The sequence below is a fragment of the Aethalodelphis obliquidens genome, unplaced genomic scaffold (assembly GCF_003676395.1).
Source record: "Aethalodelphis obliquidens isolate GAN/ISIS:26980383/991018 unplaced genomic scaffold, ASM367639v1 scaffold5, whole genome shotgun sequence".
NCBI lineage: Eukaryota > Metazoa > Chordata > Mammalia > Artiodactyla > Delphinidae > Aethalodelphis > Aethalodelphis obliquidens.
In genome coordinates, this window is record NW_020837949.1 from 13,288,775 (window position 1) to 13,314,155 (window position 25,381).

Consider the following 25,381-nt stretch of genomic DNA (forward strand, 5'->3'; position numbering starts at 1 on the left):
CTTCAGAGGGAACTGCTCGGTGCTCTCGGGCACCTCGGCAGCCCTCCCACTCTCCCTCTCTCTCTCTCTCTCTCTCTCTCTCTCTCTCGCCCCCTCTCCCTCCCCCTCCTCTACTCCCTCTCTAGCCCACAGCCAGCGCCTGGTCAATGTGAAGTCACGCCTGAAGCAGGCTCCAAGATACCCATCACTGGACCGGGAGCTCGTCGAGTACCAGGAGAGGCAGCTCTTCGAGTACTTTGTGGTCGTGTCTTTGCACAAGAAGCAGGCCGGCGCTGCCTATGTGCCCGAACTCACCCAGCAGTTCCCTCTGAAGGTACAGGGTGGGCCAGGCGTCTGCAGCCTGCCAGGGACTGCAGCATTCTTGACAAAATCTTATTGGTACTCACGGTTTCAGGGAGGTACAGGAGCCCAAGGAACATTCAGTGCTTAGAATTTCAAAAATGGGTCCTAATTAAGGTATATCAAGTGAAAAAAACCGCTGCTGGAGAATTTGCGAGTTCCGAGGAGGTGTGAGAGTCAATGCTCAAAGCAGGGACAGAAATACTTAGCCCCTTCCTGTGGTCACTGTGCTGACTGTACTATCCTCTTCACCCTCCCCATCTCCTTATCCAGCCAGGTCTCTTCCCAACCTGTCCTAGAAGCTTCTTTCCATCAGCCGCACAACTCTCCCTAAGGAGTGTCATGTTTGTGTCCATGCTACACACCCCTGCGTGCCCTGTGTGCCTCTGTATGTGTGTATGCACGAGAATCCTGTTCTGTTCTCACATGGGTCATGGCTATGTGGATGTGGCTTTACCATATATTAAATTATGGCTCCTAAAATGAAACGGCGCTCAATAAAGCCGAAAATGACATGGCCTAGAATATGTAAATTATTCTTAGCCTTTGACATCAGTAATAAAGAGCTTCCACCACATTCTAATTGAGTTCAGCCAGAATTTACTGAGACCCTTTTACTTTCAAGCTGTTTTCTGCTTGGCCCCAGGGCATTACAAAGATGAGCAAAATGTGTTTCCTGTCCTCAAGGAGCTTACACTCTGATAGGAGGGCATGAGATAAGCCTACAAAGACTCGCGAGGTACAATGTGACAGTCTCTGTACAGTTCATACAATGCAGGTGCGCAGACACAGGAACGGGAGGGCGCTTATGTCCTAGTCCCATCAGGGCCTCCCTTTGCTGCCACCACCCAAGCATAATCCCAGCATCTACCAAGACCTAGGTTCCAGCTGTCCCTCTCCTTTCTCAGGCCAGCCTGCCTTCTGTCCTGCGCACTGGGTTCCAGCACAGCAATCGAGCCCTCTGCTTGGAGTTTAGGATGGAAATATGTATAACTGAAAGAAACCACAGGCACCAGCCCTCCACACCGGCACTTATTCCACTTCCTCTGTCTGAGCTCCAGGGATGATGCTCTGAAAACCCCAGTGCTACGGGTGTGCCCATATTTAATTGAGAACCACACTTGCACCAACACATGAAGGACTGTCCTATTATTTTATGTACTTCCTTTGGGGCATAGCACAATGTTATACATATAGCAATACTTAACCAGTGTTCCAGGAATAAAAGCGTTAATTTGTGAATGAATTAATGAATCAACCTAACTATTGAATGCTTGAGTTTCCAACATGGAATCTCCAGACTCTTAGACATCACATTAAAACGTTTTTTAAAGAGTGGAAAGTTGCATAGTCACTGTTGAAAGGGGACTAATCCAGAAATGTATAAAGAAAAAAGCCATCTCTAATCCCACAGAGATCATCACTGTTAGCATTTTATTGTGTTTTCTTCCAGTCTTTTCTCATAGTATAATTTTCTTACAAAACTGAGATCATACATTGTGTAATTTCCGTGTCGTTTTATAAACCTGTCATTGTTTATAAACATATTTAATACAAATTCTAAAACATCATTTTTGAAATTACATAATGCTGCGTTATGTGGGTATACCCTAATCTTTTTTTTTAAATAAATTTATTTATTTATTTATTTTTGGTTGCATTGGGTCTTCGTTGCTGCGCGCGGGCTTTCTCTAGTTGTGGCGACCGGGGGCTACTCTTCATTGCGGTGCGCGGGCTTCTCGTTGCAGTGGCTTCTCGTTGCGGAGCACAGGCTCTAGGCGCGCGGGTTCAGTAGTTGTGGCTCACGGGCTCTAGAGCGCAGGTTCAGTAGTTGTGGCACACAGGCTTAGTTGCTCCGTGGCATGTGGGATCTTCCTGGACCAGGGCTCGAACCCGTGTTCCCTGCATTGGCAGGCGGATTCTTAACCACTGTGCCACCAGGGAATCCCCTACCCTAATCTATTTAACCACTCTCTTTCTGTTGGAAATGTGTCTTGCTGCCAGTATTTCTTTAGATATGTATTTTTAATGTTACGCTGATCATCCTTTATATGCATTTTTGCATGCCAGGCTACTTCTCCTTCCCTTCACTTGCTCCCTCTGTCAGAAGGCCCCTTTTCTCCTTCTGCCTCCTCACTTTTAACTCTTTTTCATGAGTTTTATCCTCCACCCCTATAGCCACTTTAATCAAGGTTTACACTCCATATTTGCACACTAGAGATCATGCCTGCTGTATTCCCTTAAAATGCTTGATATCTTGCAGTTATCTTTATGACAACTCATGGAGGTCAGGCTGTTTTCCAGCCATCTGTGCTTGGTTGTATTTGTAAGAGAGATCTCTGCGGGCCACTTCCTATAAATGTGCTCCTGTGCATGTCAGAGCATGTGTGTGCACATATGGGTGGATAACTCATACATTGATGACAGTGTGTGTAAGCACATGTGTATAGACACATATTTTTGGGTATCGTGCATGTGGTCTGAGGGTGGGTTCATCCAAATGGTGACTGGGCCACGTTGAAAAGCGCTAGAACTCATTTCTCTATAAGGCCTGTGCTTCAGTTCTCTAATGCTGTTTCCACTGTGGAGAAATGTCATTGTTCCTTCCTTTTGTATTATTTATAGTTTGGGGTCCTTCACTCTGTGATGATTAATGACCCCTTCCAACAACTACACCCAGCTGGTATTTGCTTCTCTGCAAGACTGTCCAAGGGTAATCAAAAATTATTGCTTTGGCAACAGTCTGAGCTAGTGAATTATCAACTCAAAGACTGTTCCAGGACCATTTGGAAGCCTCTGAGTCATGGATAGAAGAGAGAACAATTATACAGAAAAGAAAGAGTGACTATTTATTCTGAAGAAGAAAAACTAAAGGACAATTAATGACTGGCTTTCAGTCTACATATGGTGACTGTGTTTCACTCATTGATAGTTGTCTCCACCATTAATAGTAGTAGCAGCTTTACTTAAATTTGATCTAGCCTAAGGGGAATCATACTAGAAGTGGGTTTTCAAATTGAAAGCCATCAGCCCGGTGCTCTGTTCTTTTGGATGCTCTCCAGAAACCTCTTTTCTCTGACGTTTCATGGCCTTGGGAAGGCTTGTAGATCCTCTGTGAAGGAGTCAAAGGTACTGTTGGCCTGCAGATGTCAGAAACTCTCTGCCAGCCTGGTTTAAGGTGGAGGCCAATGGCAAACTATGAGAAACAAAATAAGAAATTATGGAAAATATTATAGTAAGAATTTAGGTTAGACATTACAATTTCGTAACTTTAGAAATTCATACTCCACTCACTTCAAATATCTGATATTTCAAATGACTGAAGATAATTTTAGCATAATTTATTTTTCTTTAACTGTTTATAAAGGAAATTTAACAAGTGTAAACCTATCATCAACAACACAGCAAAAGCCAACAATTCTTCCCAACACATTAGAAGTACCAATTTATAAGCTAACTGTGCTAATTATAAACTATTCCTTTTTGTATCCCAAACTTATACCTAGAGTGCCTTTGTTTTTCAATTGAGACAAAAAAAACACACATAACATAAAATTCACCATCCCAACATCTCCATGTGCACAGTACAGTATGGTTAACTGCATGTGCATTGCTGTCCAATAGGATGGGATGCTTTTTTTTAGCACAGGTAACCTGTTCAGACACAGAACAAGCAGACTCATGGCTTTAAATATCATCTCTAAATCAGACTTTATTGATTCATTCCATTTTGAAATGAGATGATGTTCATCCAGTCTGTGATATGTCAGATAAATCAGAGAGAGAGAGAAAGATAGACAGGCTAGAGATTAAGATCATTTTGATTCTCTACTAGAGTCTAGCTGTGTGATCATGGACAAATCACTTAACTTCCCGGGGCTTATTTTCTTATCTCTAAAATAAGAAGGTTAGGCTGGATGATGTCTAGTTTTCCTTTAGTTCTGACATTCAAAGACTTCCTGAAATGAGTTAAATTTCACCATATAATGTAATTTAGCTGGATGTAGTCACTAAAAAGTGTTGTAAAACGTCTTTGCCTAGATCAAGGAGGGACGCATTTGCCTGGGCCCAGAGGTCAGAAGACTAGATTTGAGGTTCTGCCTTGCAGATTCATGAGTCTCCGGTTTGGAAGGGATTGCTGTGACAGCGTTTCCTTATTGATTAAAATACTTACATTCCAGAATGTTCTGCATAGAGAACATTTCTCTAAAGCACACTTATTTTCTCCTCATTTCCCCCATAAGATTATAGTTGGAACTGCCCTGGGGACAAAAACCCCAAGCAGACTGAGCTGCAAACCCTCCTCAAAGTGGAGATTAAGGTGGCAGTCATGACTTCAGGAAGGTGGGAGATGTGCTTTTGCCAAGCATCTGCCTCACTCTCCGGTGCTGGGGTTTATTCTCCAATCTTCTCTCGCCCTTCTCCCTGCAGTTGGAAAGGTCTTTCAAGTTCATGAGAGAAGCTGAGGACCAGCTGAAGGCTATCCCCCAATTCTGTTTCCCTGACGCCAAGGACTGGACTCCTGTCCAGCAGTTTACCAGGTATGTGCTGGCATCCCCCTCCCCTCCTGCAAAGACTAAAGCAAGAACTAGAGGGGGTCATAGATGGTAGACCCCATAAGTCGGTCCTACTGCTAAGTGATCCTGGTGGGCCCGAGTGTAGCAATTTCCTCCACAGGTGTTTTTAAAACTTGCCTGAAGACAAGAATCACCTTGCTAAGTGTGCAGATTCCCAGATCTCCCGCTCCACCTGGGAGTGTGTTTCATAAGCTGACGTGATGGGCAATAAGGTAATTCATAGCCTAGGAAAGCATTGCCCATCACTAATACTTGTCCAGTGTTCTGGAAATATTTCTTCAGTAGCCCATCCAGCTGTTACTCGGATTGTGATAAGTTTACATTTCTGCTTTAACCCATGTTGTTGGATACCAATATTTTTTTATCAGATGTTTCAGTAACTGACCAAACTCAGGAGGCTCCAAATCCTGAGTGTTTGAGGGATACTGAGTTCCTTGAAGTTGGCCCAGCAGTCTTTAGGGACGGTCCAGGCCTCGGAGAGCCGCGCAAGGGGCGGTTCCGAGAGGGGCACAGAAGTGTCCTACTCTTCCACTGCTCCCTCGCTGAGGCACATCCCTAGATCAGCAGATGCCACCTCACTCCCGGGCTCAGATAATGACTGCTGTGTGCATGCAATGGGATGGCCCAGGTTATAGGATTATATGAGGGCTCAGGGTGAAAAGAAAATTCCTCACTTCGTCTCAGGACGCAGCGACACTTTAGATCTCCCTGTCCCTGACACAGACTCCAAAGCTGTAGGTGACCGGAGCCCCAGCCCAGAGGTGGACAAGCCAGACAGCGAGCAGCCCTTTTGACAGCCTCCCCCAGAATGTCCCCTGGTTGCTCAACGCGATGTGACTTTGGTTTTGTTTTGCTTTGTAACGCGCTTTCGTTTTCCCAACCACAGTGAAACATTCTCGTTTGTCTTAACTGGAGAAGATGGGAGCAGGAGGTTCGGTTACTGCCGAAGACTGCTGGTCAGTACGTCCTGCTCTCGGTCAGCAAGAGCTCTGTGCAGAGCCGGCGCTGGCTTCCTGAGGTCTCACTCACCACGTGCCACACGAGAAGGGACAGGAGGTGTAGCAAGTTCACCGGGGCAGTTAAAAACAGGAAGGAATATTTGGGGGTCCACGTGAGTCTTACTGGTAGACGGGAACATTGTCTGTCTCCTTTGGAAAGAAAATACTCTCTCCATTGTTTTCCCTGCCAAATAAATGACTTTCTCTCCTCAAACCAAATGTCCTTTCTAATAAAGTGTGCTAAACAGACTTTGAGAGCCTACAGAGAACATTCATAATAGTTGTTAGGGCAGAAGAAGGATGGCTTTGTTGTTTATGACGCAAATAATTTAAGTGCCTCCTTCAGAACATTAACCTATGAAAGTCAGAAACTTATTTCAATGAAATGATTTTGCCAAAACATTTAAGAACTGGTCTTTTTGAGGCCCATTTTGGGGACGATCTTCTGTAGTGGCAAATCATTTTCCACTGAGAGTATATTTTAGTCTTTTTATAAATAGGCTAATATAGTCAAGAATAACGCATGGCACATAGTGGCTGTTTAGTAATTAGTGAATAAAAAGTGTGGATAATAATCAAAAAAGTTAAGTGGGATAATAGATTTTGTTGATATAATTACTTTAGAGTTTAAGTGTTGAGATTGTTTTGAAAATTAAAAGTCAGTTTCCAAAAAGGATTTTCAGAAATGATTTCTCATTCGGACTTATTATAATAATGATAAAGAGTAAATAATTTCCTTGAGAGGAATTACAGTGATACGGGTAAACAAGATTCCTTATTTTATGGTGCTATAGGCCATATTGAGCACCTGCTGTGTGCACAGCACTCTTGATTTGGTCCCTTTGGGAGCATTAAAAAATATGTCTACGTAACTAGAAGTGCTTTCACCTATAAGACGGCGTATTGGTAACTGCTTACCTCACTGATTTTCAAAAGCTATGGTGTATGGAAACAATAGGCAGCATGTTAAAAACATTTGGGGTCTTTCCTCCCCTGAGATTGGTAACACTCATGATTTCCTTGTGTTTCACTCCAAAAAGCCTGGTGGCAAAGGAAAGCGTCTCCCTGAAGTTTACTGCATCGTGAGCCGCCTGGGATGCTTCAGCCTCTTTTCGAAGGTGAGGACTTGGGCCTCAGAGAAGGGAGGGAGGGAATGCAGGGCAGGGCCCAGGAGGACACAGGAGACACCCTAACTCGTGTGACTTTTATCCTCTTATTCCCCCACCTGTTTTCCTTCCCACTTCTTCCTTCTCCCTTCTTTGAGCCTCATCTATTCTCTAAACTTTAGGACAGGAAATGAGCTGATGAAGGTTGTGGCCCAGAAAGTGGGGGAGGGGAGAAGGTCAAAGTCATTGCAGTTGAGGATGGGAGGGGCAAAGGATCTCCCCAGAATATTCCATACGTTTTAATTTCCTTCTTTTAAGCATTATCTTTTGTCACGTTGTGTGTTGTGTATATGTGTCGTGTGTGTATATCTGTTGTGTGTGTGCAAGATTTGCTATCGCAAGACTGCTCTATCAAAATCTTAGTATAATTTGGTCCTTTTTGGAAAATGAGCCAGTATACCAAGACATAGGGATTGCCGTGGTGAATTGGCTTACCCACCCCAGTATTCCGGAATGGTGTGTAGGAGATAATTACTATGCTATATGATGCCAATCTCAAAAGTTAGGTATAATTCAACGTTTTTTCCTGTGTTAACCAGACCTGAATATATAATCCATAAATTTTTTTTTTTGGCCACACCACACAGCATGCAGATCTTAGTTCCCCAACCAGGGATCGATCCCATGCCCCTTGCAGTGGAAGCCTGGAGTCTTAACCACTGGACCGCCAGGGAAGTCCCTCCATAAATTTTTTTAAAATCCTTCTTGAGCACGTATTTCAGTCTGAGCTTTCTTTTAGAGAATTGAAGTCCTACATCTGCTCTCCACGGATGTAAGCAACACTCCCTAAAAGCATTCCGAAACAAAAGTCTCCCTCCCTCCTGCCCACCCTCCTCCTGAACTCAGAGGAAGCCTGAATTATACTGATGTAGCGTGACCTCTTGCCACGGTAGAACTTGTATGCAAGTCTGAGGTAGTTAACGTTATCAGTGTAATCTGAGTCATGGTCTTACCTCCACTCCACGTGAAGTGGTAATCATTGTACATTAAAGTCAGTCATTTACAAGCTGCAGCACAGATATGCATTGCTGCTCATGCCAGTCTTCAACATGGGCTTGTTTAAACATGGAAATAAGGCTGTAGGTCATAGCCCTTGTTGTTGCAAGAATGCTTATGAATCTAGGAGCAAACAGCTGATGTGAGGTAGCCCAGCACCCAGGGGCAGCTTTGGGGTTCACATAAGCTGCATTGCTATATCATGGGCAGGGGGTGCAGAGCAAGTAAACATCCTCACATACTCGTGTGATGCACAGTCCTGCCTTTTCATGTCAGTTTTGTGACAGCATATGTTTTAAGACTGTAGTATGAAGACTTGCCAAAGATCACACAGCACATACTCAGCATAGAACCATAGACAGAGCTTTGGCTAAATGATTCCAAAATCTCAAGCTATTTCTAGGTGAGGGACAAGGATAACTAAAATGGCAAATTGTCCTTTAGTACAGAAAGAGGAATCATGGATAAGAACAGCTCTCAGAATCTCTGAAGAAAGGCAGAAGTATTGCTACAATAATGCTATGTAACAAACCACCGTGGTGTAAAGCAGCCATCATTTACTCTCACAGAGGGGCAGGCAGCTGGGGTTCGGCTCTGCCAGTCTCCATGGGCTCACTCATGTGCTGCTAGTAGGCTGGGGGTTGGCTGATCTAGGCTGGCTGGGCTGTGCTTAAGGCTGCAAGTCTGGGTGCGGGTCTGGCTCACACATCTGTCACCTCCCTTAGACAGTAAGCTGTCCCATGCGTGCTCTTCTTGCAGCTGTGGCAGGGGCATGAGAGGGTGAGCAGAAACACATAAGGCAGGCCTCCTAAGGCCTGGGCTTAGAACTGGCCCACTGTCACTTCTGCCTCATTCTGCTGGCACAGTCCTCCGCAACCTTTTTCTCATTATTGATCCCCTAAGCAGCCTTTTTAGATATTTTTTTCTCAATTGCCTCCCCTCCCCATGGAATTACTTTTAATTTTTTGTCTTTTTATTGTGCTAAAATATACATAACATAAAATTTACCATTTTAGCCATTGTTAAGTGCACAATTGGTTGGCATTATGTTTATTCACATTGTTGTGCAGCCGTCACCACCATCCATCTCCAGAACTTTTTCATCTCCTCAAACTAAAACTCAGTACCCATTAAACACTAACTCTCTGTTCCCTCCTCCCCCAGCCCCTGGCAACCACCACTCTACTCTACTTTCTGTCTCTTTTATGAGTTCGACTCTAGGCTCTCATGTAAGTGGAATTATACACTATTTGTCCCTTTGTGTCTGGCTTATTTCACTTAGCACAGTGTTTTCGAGGTTCATCCATGTTGTAGCACGTATCAGTATTTTATTCCTTCTTATGGCTGAATGATATTCCACTATATGAATATCACATTTTGTTTATCATTCATCAGTTGATGGACATTTAGGTTATTTCCATTTTCTGACTGCTATGAATAATGCTCTATGAACATTCATGTACAAGTGTTCATGTGAACATGTTCTCATTTCTCTTTGTTAAATTCCTAGGAGTGGAATTGCTGGGTCATATAGTAACTCTATGTTTAACTTTCTGAGGAGCTGCCAGACTGTTTTCAAAAGAAAAACTTCACTAGTTTACATTCCCACCAGTAGTGTATGAGGATCCCAATTTCTGCACTTCCTCACCAATACCTGTTACCTGTGTTTTATTTCAGCCATCTTAATGGGTATGAAGTGGTATCTCATTGGTTTTGGTTTGTGTTGCCCAAATGGCTACCCCCCAGGGAAACTTTTTTTTTAATTTATTTTATTTATTTATTTGGCTGCATTGGGTCTTTGTTGCTGTGCGCGGGCTTTCTCTAGTTGTGGCGAACGGGGGCTACTCTTCTTTGCAGTGCGTGGGCTTCTCATTGAGGTGGCTTCTCTTGTTACGGAGTACGGGCTCTAGGCGCACGGGCTTCAGTAGTTGTGGCACATGGGCTCAGTAGTCGTGGCTTGTGAGCTCTAGAGCACAGGCTCAGTAGCTGTGGCGCACGGGCTTAGTTGCTCCACGACATGTGGGATCTTTCTGGAGCAGGGCTCAAACCCGTGTCCCCTGCATTGGCAGGTGGATTCTTAACCACTGTGCCACCAGGGAAGTGCCCCCCCAGAGAAGTTTTAATTCCATAGATATATCGCATATCTGTTTATGTACTGTGGCACCTTAGAAGGCTATAAACCCTCACAATATCTAAGTTTTTCACCACCAACCCCCAAACAAATTTTTACCTCTTTGGGGGTGCTATTCTTCCCATTGAGAATGCATATATCAATCTAGTAAGTCACATGGCCATACCCGTGTGACAAACAGGACAGTTTTCAAAGTCAAGGGGGCAAGAAACTATACTTCACCCCTTTAGTGGGAGAAATTACAGAGTCACGTGGAAAAAGAGGGGCTGCATAGAGGAGAGAATTGGGGCCCTAACACACAAGGTGAAAGAGACTTTGTTTGGCCTGATGAGGACAACGGGCTTCCCCACAATTCCTCAGCCTCTGTGGCAGGCCCACTTCATCTGGAACAGAGCTACACCTTGATGACCTGACTTCAGGATAGCTGAGCTGCTTTTCTGCCCCTTGCAGATCTTGGATGAGGTGGAAAAACGACGAGGCATCTCTCCCGCCCTGGTCCAGCCTCTCATGAGGAGCGTCATGGAAGCCCCTTTCCCAGCCCTGGGCAAAACCATTGTTGTCAAGAACTTCTTGCCAGGATCAGGAACTGAGGTAAGCCATCAGAGTCCTTTCCTGTCCTGGGGGGAGTACCCCAGACTGTGGCCAAGTTCCAGTGATCCCAGGGGCTGGCTTCCAGTGGGCTGTCATATTCAGTGATGTCCTCTTGCTCCTCAGGCTGGCCCAGATCACCCATTTCTAAGAGTATCATAAATTCCACCCTAAGTCCAGTCCATCCAGCCCAGGATTCTGGCTCAGAACTGTGCCAGGGCAGTGAACATCTTTAGCTTCTCTTATTAGCCTACTACCTTCATAAATCGTATTTAAACCTATTCAGGTTTTTGGTCTGCATCACCTCTACCACTTTATAGTGTAAAGCAGATTCTTTTCAGGGAAGATAAGCTCAGGTACTACTTTTTATTCATCCTAGACTTTGAAGCATGTCCCTTTCCTTGGCTGGGCTGGGATTTGATGCCAGGGCTTGTTTTCATCCTTCCCATTCCCTGTGTGTGACTCTGTGGATATCAGAGGGCAGGTCCCATTCAGCCTTGAGTCTCCAGTTCTAAAGGCCCTCGGAAGAGCAGGTCACCTCTGGGGACAGGGGAAGGATGAGGATGTGTCTGGGATATTCTGGAACAACCCAACTTCCCAGCACAGAGAGGAGCAGTCTCCCTGTTGCTGGAGAATCCTAAACTACCCCTACAGACACAGGTGGCTTGGCCATGGGGGTGTCAACCTTAGTGAGCCCCACTGTGTGGGCAGCACCAGGCAGGTGCCGTGCTGAGAGTAGAAGCCAGTCTCTGCTCACCAAGAAGGAGTCAGCTATTTAAAAAGAAAAACCTGCACATGAGTAATGACTTGAACTCAGGAACATTTCAGCAAGTACGGAGTGAGAAGATACGCACACTAAGCATACAAGCTGAAAGAGCCATCACTGGGAAGGGGCTGGAATGGGGTTGAGTTCATTACGAATCACCTTCTAGAGGAGGTGAGTCTTGAAAGAGGTGCTTGGATCTGCTGGTCCTTCTGTGTGAGCCTGTGATTCCCATGTGAGACGGAGACGCTTTGCTGTGGGACTGCGAGGGACAGGACCTCAACAGTCATAGAACTCCCTGTGTGGGCTCCAGATATGTTATCGACAAGGAGGGTCTCCAACCATCCTGGGCCGAGGGCCTCTTGTTCTGCAGTCCTCTCTTCCCACCTCCGTCCAAACTGTCCTCACACGCAGCTGTGAGACTGAGTCCCTACCAAACACACCTCCTTCCCCAATCTCCTGTGATCTTTCCTTTCCCAGTCCCTTTTGTTTTCCTTTTTTTTCTCTTTCCCTTTTCCACTGGCAGTGGGCCACCCCTGCTGCAGATCGCAGAGCCCCAGGTCTGCACTGCGTGTGAGAGGCCTGGCCCCCCTCATGCTGCTCCTGTTTCCCGGCAGGTGATTGAACTGTGCCGCCCTCTGGACTCCCGGCTCGAACACGTGGACTTTGAGTCTCTCTTTTCCTGTCTCAGCGTCCGACACCTGCTCTGTGTTTTTGCCTCCCTGCTTCTGGAAAGGAGGGTCATCTTCATCGCAGACAAACTCAGGTACCACCCGTGGCTACTCCTGCTAAGGTGTTTGAGCGGCGGGCGTCTCACACCGTCTGGAATCTGTGGGGTAGGGACTGCCTGGGATTGCAGAGGCAGCTCCTCGGAAGAAGGGGTGTGAGTCAGTGTACAGCTAAGGCTGGAGGTTTGTGAGGCACACCAGTTGTGTAAAGTGAGGTGAGCCCGCACTTCTGTGCACTACTTTTCTGGTACTTGGTCTACTTTTCACTCATTCTGCTTTGTGCTGGGCACCCTTCCATGTGCTAAGGAAAGAGGCATTAAAGACACAGAGCTGTCCTCAAAGAGGCCTCAGTGCAAGGCGGGGAATGGAGAGGTGAACAGACCACCCAGCAGCATGTAAAGGCTGACTAGAGGCAGAGCGTTCTGGAGACGAAGGAGGGTGCTCATTCCCAGTGGAGGCGAGTTCCCTGTGTGTTAAGATGAAGAGCAAGTAGAAAGCACATAGCGGGCAAAAGGAGCTGTCTGTACAAAGGCAGGGAGACGAGAGGCCAAGAGCATCGCCTTCAGGAACTTGCAAAGCAGCTCAGTGTGGCTGAGCAGAGAGGAAAGCCCAGAAGAAAGCCAGGAACTGGCAGAGATGGGCAAGGCCCGGTTCTTGGAGGGCTGCAGGACTGTGGTGGAAAGCAGAGACACAGCCTAAGGCATCCCTTCCTCTCAGTACTAACATAAATCACACACACAAACTCATTGCCCAGTAGGATGCACCCACATCCTCGTGGTCACATTCAGTGATTTGCAAAGCCCAGGCCACAAATCAAAGAAGATCCTGAAGGAGATGCAGGTAGGGATTTGGGTTAATTCTGAACTTTAAAAAAGAAAAAAAAAAAATTCCTGGCATTTTCATCATTTCAAAATACCGAATCAGAGCCTTCCTCGCTTTGGACCTGAGGACATAGTTGCACAAGTGGTGGCTGCAATTCCAGGAAGGGCTGAGATATGGGGCCCAGCTAGAGGTGGGCCAACCGCAGGAGAGGCAGGGAGGCCAGCTGAGAGTCCATCTGGAAAGAAGAAATGCCAAAACACAAAACTTGGAGAACTGTGGTTTGGAGAGGAAATATGACTCTCAACTCTAGAAAACAAAAGGGAGGAAGACGAAAAGGGAAAGAAGCATGGAAAGGACAAGGTGTATGAATGTGGGGTCCCTCAGGAGGCGTGGTGGGAAATGGAATCCAGCCCTCTCTCCGCCGCAGCCCATCTGGTCACCTTGATGATGCTACCCTTTGGACGGCAGCCACTTGGCTACTCCCAGGCTGCTCCCACCCTGCCTTTGAGCTAGCTATTCACTTTTAATGTCATAGTTATTGTACTCCCTGTGTACTTTTGTCAGCTCAGGAAGCAGGCCCTGCCTATAGCCTGCGGCTGGTGCTGGGCGCCAGGCAGCTCTCCAAGCTCCCTGGGCACTGGGGAATTTGGACCAGAGAGTTCTCTGGGTTAGGGCCCTGGAAGCTAAGGCTGAGAAATAACCCTTCCGTGACCAGGATGGGATTTCACCGGCACTCGAGTAACTGTCTGTATTCTCTGGAAGCCCTACCATCCCCCACTCCCCCACGTCTTTAGTTGTAGAATTCTCAGGCTTTCCTTTGGGGGAGGGGAAAATGATGGATCTCAGAAAGACCTAGGCAAGGAGTAGAAGGCTTACCAGGAGTGGAGATGGGACAAACAGTCCCTTGAGACGCTTGCTTCTGGTTTAAAGATGTTAGGCTCGGGAAGGGTCCAGCCTGAGAAAATGTCTGAGAAGGTGGGCGTGCCTCTAGAGGAGTGGCCACCAGGGCCTGTGGCCCCCGCCCTAATCCAGGCTTTCTTCAGGGGGAAGGAGAACAGAAAGTATCACCTGTCTTTCTCATGAAGGTACAATGAAAGAGAAGCTGGGAACAGAAAGGGAGGGGAGCCTCATCAAAGACCAGTGCATCCCTGCAGGGCAACAGAGGGCATGTGTCAGAGGCTCAGGGCACCAAGACACCGGGAAGTACTTAGGACAGAGATGTCTGGGAAGGGACTTGGCCACGTCTACCTTGTCCCTGGACAGATTTCTGGGTTGACAGGTTGAACTCTGGGCATCCCCTCACACGGAGCTGCTGTAATGAGAGACAATGGACGGTGAAGGGACCCCATCCCTGAGAATGGAGCCTGCCCTACCCTGGTTCTTGGTCGGTCCTCCCAGCCCCCTCCCCTCCTGCTCTGGCAGGAGACAAGTCACTGCGGTGTTCTGATTAGAGGGACTTGGTTGTTTCTCTCGTCACCCCACCTGCCATGGTGCCTGGCACTCTGCCCTGAGAGATGTAGTCTCTTCAAGCAGCAGACACCCACGAGAGCGTGAAATGCCAGCTATAGCTGCTGCGCGCCGTTCTCGCCATAGGGCCCTTACTGCCCACTGGCTGTTTTCTTTTGCAGCAGCTGCCAGACGTGGGGCACTGAGGAGACAGGGTTTTTGTAGGGGAGGAGGCGGGGGCAGGGACATGGATAATTCTGGCGCCGCCTTTGGGTCCGGAGCCGGGCCATGGTGCACTAATTAGTGTGTGCCTGTGCGTGCATGTGCGTATAAAATACCTGAGTTACATGTTTAGACCCTTTACAACATTCAGGCTTGCACGTCCATCTCTCATCACACAAGAGGGGTCTTCCCGGATCAGGAGGAGGCCTGAACATCCTCAGCTGTTGGCCCCGGGTCTCTTCATTTAGGAAACAAGGGCTTGCCTGGGACCGGCCCCTCGGAGCGCTGACTTGCTGGGGCTTCAGTGTCATCTCATGGTCCGCAGAAGCAGCCCATGATTGTCCTGTTACAAATGGCTCAAAGTGTTCTCTCTCTTGCCCAATAAATTATCTTTCCACCCAACACTAGTTCCATGTGGACCTGAAGAGGTAGGGAAATAAAGAAAGAAAGGCCCTGAGAGCTCTGAGGCAGGAAGAGAAGGAAACACAGCGTGAGCGAACCTGATGAGAATAACAACAGCGCAACCGTGAGAGAATAACAACAGCGCAACCGTGAGAACAGGGAGCGCTGGAAGCTGGCCTGGGCCCGGCTCCTTCCTCTAAGCATTGGGCCTGTATTCTCTCAGGCTCTTGACAACTCAGTCAGTTAGGTTCTATTAGGAGGAAGCTAAAAAGCACACAGAGGTTAAGTCACTTTGCTCAAGGGAGGGAGGGGTCAGTGGGAGGGCCGGGATTCAGACAAGGACAGCTGGCTCCAGGGCAAAGGAGGAAGCGGAGCAGGCCTCCGTGGTGGGGGGGGGGGGGGGGAGGTAGTGTCTGTGAGACTGTCCGTCTACAGTCTTTTTAAAAACATGCCATTAGGACCCCCTTGGTGCTTGGCAATCAGGCTAGAATTGTCTCCTGAAGATGCTAAGACATCTGTGCTTTTCTCTCCAGGGCCCACCCTCCCTTACAGCCTTCAGCCTTCCAGCCGGGACCCCAGTGAGGCAGGTGGACTGGGTGACCTCCATAGTCTCTCCCAGCTATGATATTCTCTGACTTTGTGGACCAGGGTGCCCCAGGCCTCCTGGCACTGTGCTCCTTGGTGTCTGCCCTCCCAGCGATCTTACTCCAGGACTTACTAAGGTCCCCCCACCCCAATTCCTGACCCAGGACTCATCCACCTCAGGCATCCTGTGATTTCCAAAATGCCCCAGGGGGGACTTCCCTGGTGGTCCAGTGGTTAAGACTCCGCGCTCCCAAGGCAGGGGGCCCGTGTTTGATCCGTAGTCAGGGCACTAGATCCCACATGCATGCTGCAACTTAGAGCTCACATTGCTGCAACTAAAGATCCCACGTGCCGCAACTAAGAGCCCACATGCTGCAACTAAAGATCCGACCTGCCGCAACTAAGGCCCTGCGCAGCCAAATAAATAAATAAATATTTTTAAAAACCAAAAAACAAGGGGCTTCTCTGGTGGCGCAGTGGTTAAGAATCCGCCTGCCAGTGCAGAGGGCACGGGTTCGATCCCTGGTCCGGGAAGATCCCACATGCCGCAGAGCAGCTAAGCCCGTGCACCACAACTACTGAACCTGCGCTCTAGAGCCCGTGAGCCACAACTACTGAGCCTGAGCTCCACAACTACTGAAGCCTGTGCGCCGAGAGCCTGTGCTCCGCCACAAGAGAAGCCACCACAATGAGAAGCCCGTGCACCACAATGAAGAGTAGCCCCTGCTCTCCGCAACTAGAGAAAGCCTGCGTGCAGCAATGAAGACCCAATGCAGCCAAAAATTAATAAATAAAATAAATTTTTTTTTAAAAGTGCCCCAGGGGACAACCACCTCATCTGCCCAGCTGTGAAGTGGGGGAGTAGACTGTGTAATTCCTGTGGGACCCCTCTAGCTCAAATGCTCTGGGATTCTATGAAGGCACTACTGAGGGAAAGTCAGCCCTATAACCAGACATCTGCCCCTCCCCACCCTCACGGAGGCCCACTTCTCTCCCCGGGGATCTGGTTCAGTATTAACCATCCAGATAGTGTTTCCCTTAGAGGGATTCTGATTGTGGGCACTTCAGGGCGGTGAGACGCTGAGGTAACTCACTGTGAGTGCTCCGCTAATGGCCCTCCTCACCTTATGTGGGTTAAGGATAAATACACACCATGTTGTGGATCTGCTCTCATGGGATTCCCAGGCCTCTGCTCTAGCCTGTGTTCAGCAGCTGGGGGCACCCTCTGCACCTCCTCTTGCAGCTTTAACTGCCCTCTTCTGAGGGGGCCTCAGCACGGCCTTCTCTTTTTGGGCCTCTCTGACCCGCAGATGTGCCCCCTCCCCTAACAGGGAGCGCGCACAGAAGTCTGCCTCACCTGGGAGGCAGAGACCTAGCTAATGATTGAAGCACAGAAACGCCACCAAAAAGCATGGTGGGTGTGACGTCACTGAGGGAGAAAGCCAGAACCCTCCTTCTCTTCTCCGCTCCGCCTAAGGGTACTCCTCTGGGAGGCCTCAGCCTCAGTCTAGTTCTGATTTACGGGAAAATAGCTAGAGGGGATTGAAGTGTTTTTCAGCCAGGCCATGACAAACAAGTAGCTGGCCGCAAGCTGTCGGACCTGGGAAAGTCTATGAAGAAAGCCTTCAGCCTAAGTTCCGCCGGTACTTTCATCCTCATCAGCTGGCACCGCTCTCTACAGGCTGCACATGCACTGAGTTCCAGCCCTGCTTAGCGAGAAGCGGGCCTCTCCCGATTGCCATCCGTAGCCCCAGTCTTCTTAAGACCACAGAGCAGGGCATGAGAACAGGGCATGCTGCAAACTCAGGGAGTGGCCCCGTGACTTCGCGGGGCGGACGTTAGCCTGCTTGAGGCCTGTAGTCACTGCCACCAGCACCCTCCGCATCGCACGACTCATCTGCTCAGCACCGCAGCTGCGGCTGCCCACTCCAAGAGGGAAGAGCTGGGAGCCGTGGCAAACACCATGTGAGTTACAGAAGGGTTTTAAGTTGAGCCAAAAATCTACCGAATTTAGAATAACATTTCTGCTCCGTTTCATCTCTAGGGTGGACGCTGAGTGTTTCTTAAGGCTCTGTCAAGCCAAAGTTTAGCAGATGAAAAAGAAAGAATGTTGTTGTGATGGCTTGTTCTGTTGTCATAACAACCCAAATAAATATTTCCCTATACCCCTTTCTTCATTTCTCTGATGATAAACATTTTGTTTTTTAGTTTATTAATTTCAGTTCCCAAAGTTTTGGCCAAATCTACAACTAGGCTGAATAATAAAGTCAGAGCTGCACATAAACAATTTGTACAAAAGTTGTAGACAGGTTGAAGTTTTTATTTATTTATTTATTTATTTTCTGGCTGCATTGGGTCTTCATTGTGGTGCGCGGGCTTCTCATTGCGGTGCCTTCTCTTTGTTGCGGAGCACAGGTTCTAGACATGCGGGCTTCAATAGTTGCAACACACAGGCTCAGTAGTTGTGGTTCATGGGCTCTAGAGCACAGGCTCAGTAGTTGTGGCGCACGGGCTTAGTTGCTCCGCAGCATGTGGAAACTTCCCGGACCAGGGCTCGAACCCATGTCCCCTGCATTGGCAGGCGGATTCTCAACCACTGCGCCACCAGAGAAGTCCCAGGATGAAGTTTTTAATATTCAAGAAATTTACTTCTTATCTTTTTGTAGTGCATTAAGACCAGAAGCCAAATGACAGACTTCTAGCTAATGATAGGTAGGATTCGGTGGTCGAATCTTGACAAATTTAGAGTTTGAACCTTGGCCTTGACATGGGATAACTAAGCAAATAAGTCCATGTGTAGCTGTGCGCCTTCATCTTGTTGTGTGTTCCTTTTGGTTCATTTTTAATCAGTTTCTGTAAGCTTAAATGGGGTCCCCTATCTTGTCTGGAATCAGTTGCACCAGCAATGTTTGCCATCTCAGAAAAAGGTTGGGTTTGTGGCCTGCCCCCTCCAGGCAGGTGAGCTTGCCAAGGCCTACCCAAAAGTGTGAGTAGCTGCCATCTTGGTGGTCTGGCACCCAGAATACTACTTCAGAGGTCCTCAGAGTGGCTGGCAGGGAGATACCTACATTTAATTCAGCAGAGTGCTATGAAAAATGCAATTTTAATAGCACAATGCCGTCAGACTGACTATATATTAACTACCTATTTTTGCCTACAAACACCAAGAAGATAGCATTTGAAGCAACATTTAGACAGTAGCATAGCCACAAATTGTCTTCTACTCCAAATCCATCACTGACAGAATCTTGGGCTGGAAGCGTACTCCAGTTCTTCCCTCGGATTCAGATCCCTCCCAGGCTATGCTGGCTTTGTGTGTAGTCTTTTGGGGCCTTACTGCAGCAGTTTAAAAACTCTCCAACACTTGTATCCATTAGTTGCTCAGAGTGAGGTGTCGCCATTGCTCTTCTGTCCTGTCTCTGCTAATGAGCTATACAATTACCCTGCGATGACAGGCCTTGGTTCTTTTCAATATCGCTGTTTCCAGCTCCTGGCTCCTATTTCCACTTCCTGGCTTTCTCTGTCTCTTTTCTTCCTTCCTTCCTTCCTTCCTTCCTTCCTTCCTTCCTTCCTTCCTTCCTTCCTTCCTTCCTTTCTTTCTTTCCTTTCTCTTTCTTTCTTTCCTTCCTTCCTTCCTTTCTTTTTCTTTCTTTCTTTCTTTTTTTCTTTCCTTTCTCTTTCTTTTCTTCCTTCCTTCCTTCCTTCCTTCCTTTCATTTTTTGCCTGTGTTAGGTCTTCATTGCTGCACGCGGGCTTTCTCTAGTTGCGGTGAGCGGGGGCTACTCTTCATTGAGGTGCACGAGTTTCTCATTGCGGTGGCTTCTCTTGTTGTGGAGCACAGGCTCTAGGCGTGCGGGCTTCAGTAGTGGTGGCACATGGGCTCAGTAGTTGTGGCTTGCGGGGTCTACAGCAAAGGCTCAGTAGTTGTGGTGCACGGGCTTAGTTGCTCTGCGGCATATGGGATCCTCCCAGACCAGGGCTCGAACCTGTGTCCCCTGCATTGGTAGGTGGATTCCTAACCACTGCACCACCAGGGAAGCCCTCTCTCTCTCTTATAGTTCATAGTTTGTAGATGTTAAAGCTGGAACGTCCACTTTCCTCATGTCAAAGATGAGGAATCTAAAGCCTGGAGAAGGGCTTTACCTGAGATCACACAGAGAGCAGCAGACCCAGTTTTCTTGAGGCCCAGGCTGTGTTCTTTCTAACTCGGTGACACATTACTCCAGGGTTTGAAAGTATAGTAATGGAAATACGGCAGCCACCTCCTACTAGGTCTCACCAGGCCCCAGACTAGATCCGAGTTACCTTTCACTCACGTTCCTGGGATTGATGCACAGTAGGAGAGACGCTTTGCTTGGAATATGCTAAAGGATGCTGATGGGCTCATCCTTCAAATTCCTGGGGTCTGTCCAACTCTGGAAACTCATCATTTACTTTTCTGGTAGCATCTTAGAGAAAGCTCTGTGCTTGATTCTTACTGGTTGCTAGGTGAATTGGGAGGCTGCCCAGCACAGTAACCCCAAGTAGGGCACAAGGGCTTTGTAGCAACCAGAACCATAGTGTCTTCTCCAGGAGAAGTTAAGCAGTCACAAGTGTATCCTGATGTCTCTGGACTGATGCTTCAATCCTCAGGAAACCCCACAGAATGGCAAAGCATTCTGAGACCTGACCCTTCTCCCCTGTGCCCATCTTTTAACCTTGTGGCCCAGGCAACCTCCCACTGGGGCATCTCCTCCCCCACCTCGCTTTTGTAGGAATTGATCACAGCTGCGGGCCCTGGTGTTCCTCCACCCCCACTGTAATGCAAGCCAGCTTCCAGGGCTCTCTTCCTAGGACTTCCTTCAAAAACACTGCCTGTCCTCCAACCAGCAGATGCTCAGTAAGGCTACACATTAAGGGGCAAGCGAACTTGAAGAGTCATCCTTAGCATCCCCAGAACCACAGACTGTTCTCTGCATGTTCCTAAGAAACCACCAATCCCAGCAGGACCCACCCCCATGGAAGGCTCCTCTAGCCTTCACGAGTCGGGGAATAAAATTTCGACAGGCTACACTCAGAATAACCCCTTCTTTTCTCTTCCACCATTTATTTTGGGGGAAGAGCTGCCACTAGCTGTATTATATACAGAATCTGACCTTTCCTTATAGTGTTTCAAGAGGCAGAACTTTTGTTTAGAATATTGGTGGAGCTGGAAAGCAAGAGGGATGTGACGCTGCCAGCACTGCCCACCTGCCATGTGGCTCCTGACACTCTGGGTTCCACAGGTGCCAGCTAACGAGGTGGCAGTGGGAACCAGGTGTGGAACATTGGGACCCAGCTGCAACAGCGAATCAGACTATTCAAAAAACAAACAAACAAAAACCACTTGTTAGGAGAAATCACAAACAGTGGCAGCACCTAGCTACATGGCCAACAGGTGATGCAGTGAGTTGTCATCAAACTGAGTACAGTTGTCCTTTAGCTCCCTGCGTTCCAGTGAAATGAATGAATTTCTTCTTTCTTTTGTGACATTTATTCACCGGCCCGATGTATCTAGCTCTGGCGTTGCTCATCATTATCTTCTCAACTTGTTCCAACACCTTCCCAGTCCAGCTGGTTCACACTCACTGCACCTAAGCCAGGCACACCCTGTCCCCCAACCCCGGCCCTGCAGGGCTTCAGCCAGGAGACACAAAGCGCTGCAGCAGCACAGAGAAAGGAGAACCCATTAGACTTTCTCCTTCTAGGGATGAGGCCAAAAGAAAGCAGAAGGGCGGGAGACCTTTTCTTTGAGTTGGGAAAAAACAGTTGTATTTTTCTATTGCAGCGACTGAGAAAAACCCAAAGGCTTCTGGCCGGGCCTCTTCGTACCTCCATTCTTCAGTGTGTATCTCTTTACCACCCCAAGTCTGCAGAACTCCTCTGTCCCCAGTCTCCCCCCATCCTGAATGCAGAGGTTACTTTAACCTCTTTTATTTTATTTATTTATTTATTATTATTTTAATTTTATTTATTTGTTTATTGGCTGCGTTGGGTCTTCGTTGCTGTGCATGGGCTTTCTCTAGTTGTGGCAAGCGGGGGCTACTCCTCGTTGTGATGCATGGGCTTCTCATTGCAGTGGCTTCTCCTATTGTGGAGCACGGGCTCTAGAGCGCAGGCTCAGTAGTTGTGGTGCATGGGCTTAGTTGCTCCGTGGCATGTGGGATCTTCCCGGACCAGGGCTGGAACTCGTGTCCCCTGCGTTGGCAGGCAGATTCTTAACCACTGCGCTGCCAGGGAAGTCCCTACTTTAACCTCTTTTAGCCTCGGGCTTGTTAGTATAAAATTCAAAAGACGATGCACTCCATCTCTAAAATCACTTCCAGGACTAAAATTCTGTGATTCTATAACTTCCCTGGAGTCAAAAATGCTTAAATCACATCTCTGAAATGTAAACTGACTCTTTTTTGTAATATTTATTTATATATTTACGTATTTATTTTTGGTTGCATCGAGTCTTAGTTGCGGCATGCAAGATCTTTCGTTGCAGCTCATGGGCTTCTCTCTAGTTAGATGCAGGCTCTCTAGTTGTGGTGTGGGCTCCGTAGTTGCGGCACATGGGCTTAGTTGCCCCACAGCATGTGGGATCTTAGTTCCCCGACAGGGATCGAACCCACGTCCCCTGCATTGGAAGGCAGATTCTCAACCACTGGACCACCAGGGAAGTCCCCTGTAAACGGACTGTTAAACATGAGTGCTGAATTTTTATTCTCCTTTAGTGAATTGACTAAAGTGAGAGTTTCAAAGACTTGCTGAAGAGACCATGGATGACAGCGTCTGTGGCCTGGACCATCGCATGATCCACTCTTTCTCCAAGTAATATTTAGGAACTTAACAACAAATGTGCTATAAAAAGAGGTGGATTTCATGCACAAGGCTTCCTTCAGGGAATTCCTTCTTAGGGTCTCTTTTAAGGGACTCCCTCTAGTCACTTGGAAATGAAAACCAACATCCTAGTAAAACACGTAAATGTCAAAATTCCAACTCAACCATCACTGTCTACCTGTCTCCATCCCCCGCCCCCACCAGTTCTCTCGTCCAAATCATTGGCTTCCAAGCCTTTTTACTGCAGTCCCCAATAAGAAATACATTTTAGGAACTTCCCTGGTGGTCCAGTGGTAGAGAATCTGCCTTCCAATGCAGGGGACGCGGGTTCGATCCCTGGGCGGGGAACTAGGATCCCACATGCCACGGGGCAACTAAGCCCGTGTGCCACAACTACTAAGCCTGCGCATCTCAGCTAGAGAGCCCACGTGCCGCAAACTACAGAGCCCATGCACTCTGGAGCTCACACGCCACAACTAGAGAGAAGCACATGTGCCGCAACAAAGATCCCACGTGCCACAACTAAGACCCAATGCAGCCAAAAAAATAAATAATTTTTTAAAAAGAAATACATTTTACATTCAGACCCAATATACCACCCACATAATACAGATAGTCATTTACAACTGGGAAAAATGCAACATATTCTCTTATTTTCTATTCTATTCTTTCTGTGGTAGTTTTGGGTTTTTTGTTTGTTTGTTTTGTTTGTTTGTTTTGCGGTACGCGGGCCTCTCACTGCTGCGGCCTCTCCTGTCGCGGAGCACAGGCTCCAGATGCGCAGGCCCAGCAGCCATGGCCCACGGGCCCAGCCGCTCCGCGGCATGTGGGATCCTCCCGGACCGGGGCACGAACCCGCGTCCCCTGCATCGGCAGGCGGACTCCCAACCACTGCACCACCAGGAAAGCCCGGTAGTTGTTTTTAATGCTAATAACAACCCACTGAAATTATTTCAAGACCCCCAATGGGCTGTAAATATAGTCTGCAAAAACCTGTTCTAGACACAACTATCCTTGTTTATAGTTTAATGTCCTTCTAGTTTTCTAAGTCATGACCTCACACCCATGGTACTTGAGCAGATCAAATTTGTAGACTGGCCACACACAAATACATATTAGTCCTAAAAATCAAAAAGATTTAGAATAAAGTGAATTCAACACATTCAGTGATCTATATAGATCAAGGAAATTAAACATAAATGGTAAGCAATTCACTAAAAGTATCAATGTTCTTGATATCTAGGAGAAAGTGATGCCTTAAGAAAAAAAGCTTCTGTGCTTTTCAAGAAGATCCTTTGAAAGGCAGGAGTCACTTCACCCCAAGCTGCTGGCTGAATTATTGATGTTGCTCTCCTTGGTATAAGTCTGAACTTTAGTCTGTCTCACCCTTACTCAGCTAATAAAGAAGGTATTATAGTGATAAAAACAAAAGTGTTGGGGTAGCATCTTTCTCATTTTGGGGGTGATCATTTGAAAGAAAACACAAGACCAAATGTCAGTGAAATATGTGGATGCTATGCTACTAAGAGGCATTTCATGACTCCAGTGAGTATTAGGAGATTGACTATTTGCTAAGATTGAGAACAGGAAGGTTAGGAGACATGCTGATAAATGGACAAGATTCAACAAGGGGGTACTAGATTCAGAGGAACTCACTAGATTCAGAGGAATTTAAATGATTTGGGGGGGATTGCTTTCTTTTATATATATATAAATTTATTCATTTATTTTTGGCTGTGTTGGGTCTTTGTTGCTGCACACGGGCTTCCTCTAGTTGTGGTGAGCGGGGGCTACTCTTCGTTGCAGTGGGCGGGCTCCTCATTGCGGTGACTTCTCTTGTTGTGTAGCACAGGCTCTAGGCGCGAGGGCTTCAGTAGTTGTGGCATGCGGGCTCAGTAGTTGTGGCGAGCGGGCTCTAGAGCACAGGCTCGGTAGTTGTGGTGCACGGGCTTAGTTGCTCCGCAGCATGTGGGATCTTCCCAGACCAGGGCTCAAACCCATGTCCCCTGCAGTGGCAGGCAGATTCTTAACCAATGTGCCACCAGGGAAGCCCTGCTTTTTTTATTGCAGTAAAATATACATAACCATAAAATTTATCATTTAAATCATTTTTAAGTGTACGATTCAGTGGCATTAAGTACATTCACGGTGTTTGCAACCATCACTACTATCCCTTTCCAGAGCTTTTTCATCATCTCAGCTATGACTCTGTACCCTTTAAGCAACAATGCAACACTCTCCCTTCCGCCAGCCCCTGCTAACCTCTATTCTACTCTGTCTCTATGGATTTGCCTATCCTAAGTCCCTCATATAAGTGGAATCAAACAATATTTGTCTCTTTCTGCCTGGCTTAATTCATTTTTTTTTTAATATTTATTTTTTAGGCTGTGTCGGTCTTAGCTGCGGCTAAGACGCAGGACCTTCTTTGAGGCATTGCAGGCTCTTCATTGTGGGGCGTGGGCTTCGCTCTAGTTGTGGCGCTTTGGCTCTCTAGTTTGTGGCACACGGGCTCTCTAGTTGAGGCGTGGGAGCTCCGTAGTTGTGGCGTGTGGTCTTAGTTGCCCCGCGGCATGTGGATGTTAGTTCCCCCACCAGGGACCAAACCCACATCCCCTGCATTGTAAGGCGGATTCTTTACCACTGGACCACCAGGGAAGTCCCTAGCCAATATCTTTTAATCCACCTCTTTTTTCCTTAAGTAAACCAGAGCTAAGTGATTTTTTTAAACGGCCTCAGGAAAGTTTTATGACAATGAGATTATAGGTGCCTGACATC

The 25,381-nt window shown here is 47.4% G+C and overlaps 1 protein-coding gene across 2 annotated transcripts in view; it reads left to right on the forward strand.

Moving 5' to 3' along the window:
- The window catches only part of DENND2A (DENN domain containing 2A), a 106,245-nt gene that overhangs the window by 66,677 nt on the left and 14,187 nt on the right, over positions 1 to 25,381 (forward strand). For both annotated transcript variants that reach the window (XM_027101725.1, XM_027101727.1), the window contains exons 9-14: positions 126 to 313; positions 4,771 to 4,880; positions 5,803 to 5,872; positions 6,955 to 7,032; positions 10,658 to 10,798; positions 12,176 to 12,324. In XM_027101725.1, the coding sequence (XP_026957526.1) occupies positions 126 to 313; positions 4,771 to 4,880; positions 5,803 to 5,872; positions 6,955 to 7,032; positions 10,658 to 10,798; positions 12,176 to 12,324 (736 nt within the window). The remainder of the gene's footprint in view (positions 1 to 125; positions 314 to 4,770; positions 4,881 to 5,802; positions 5,873 to 6,954; positions 7,033 to 10,657; positions 10,799 to 12,175; positions 12,325 to 25,381) is intronic.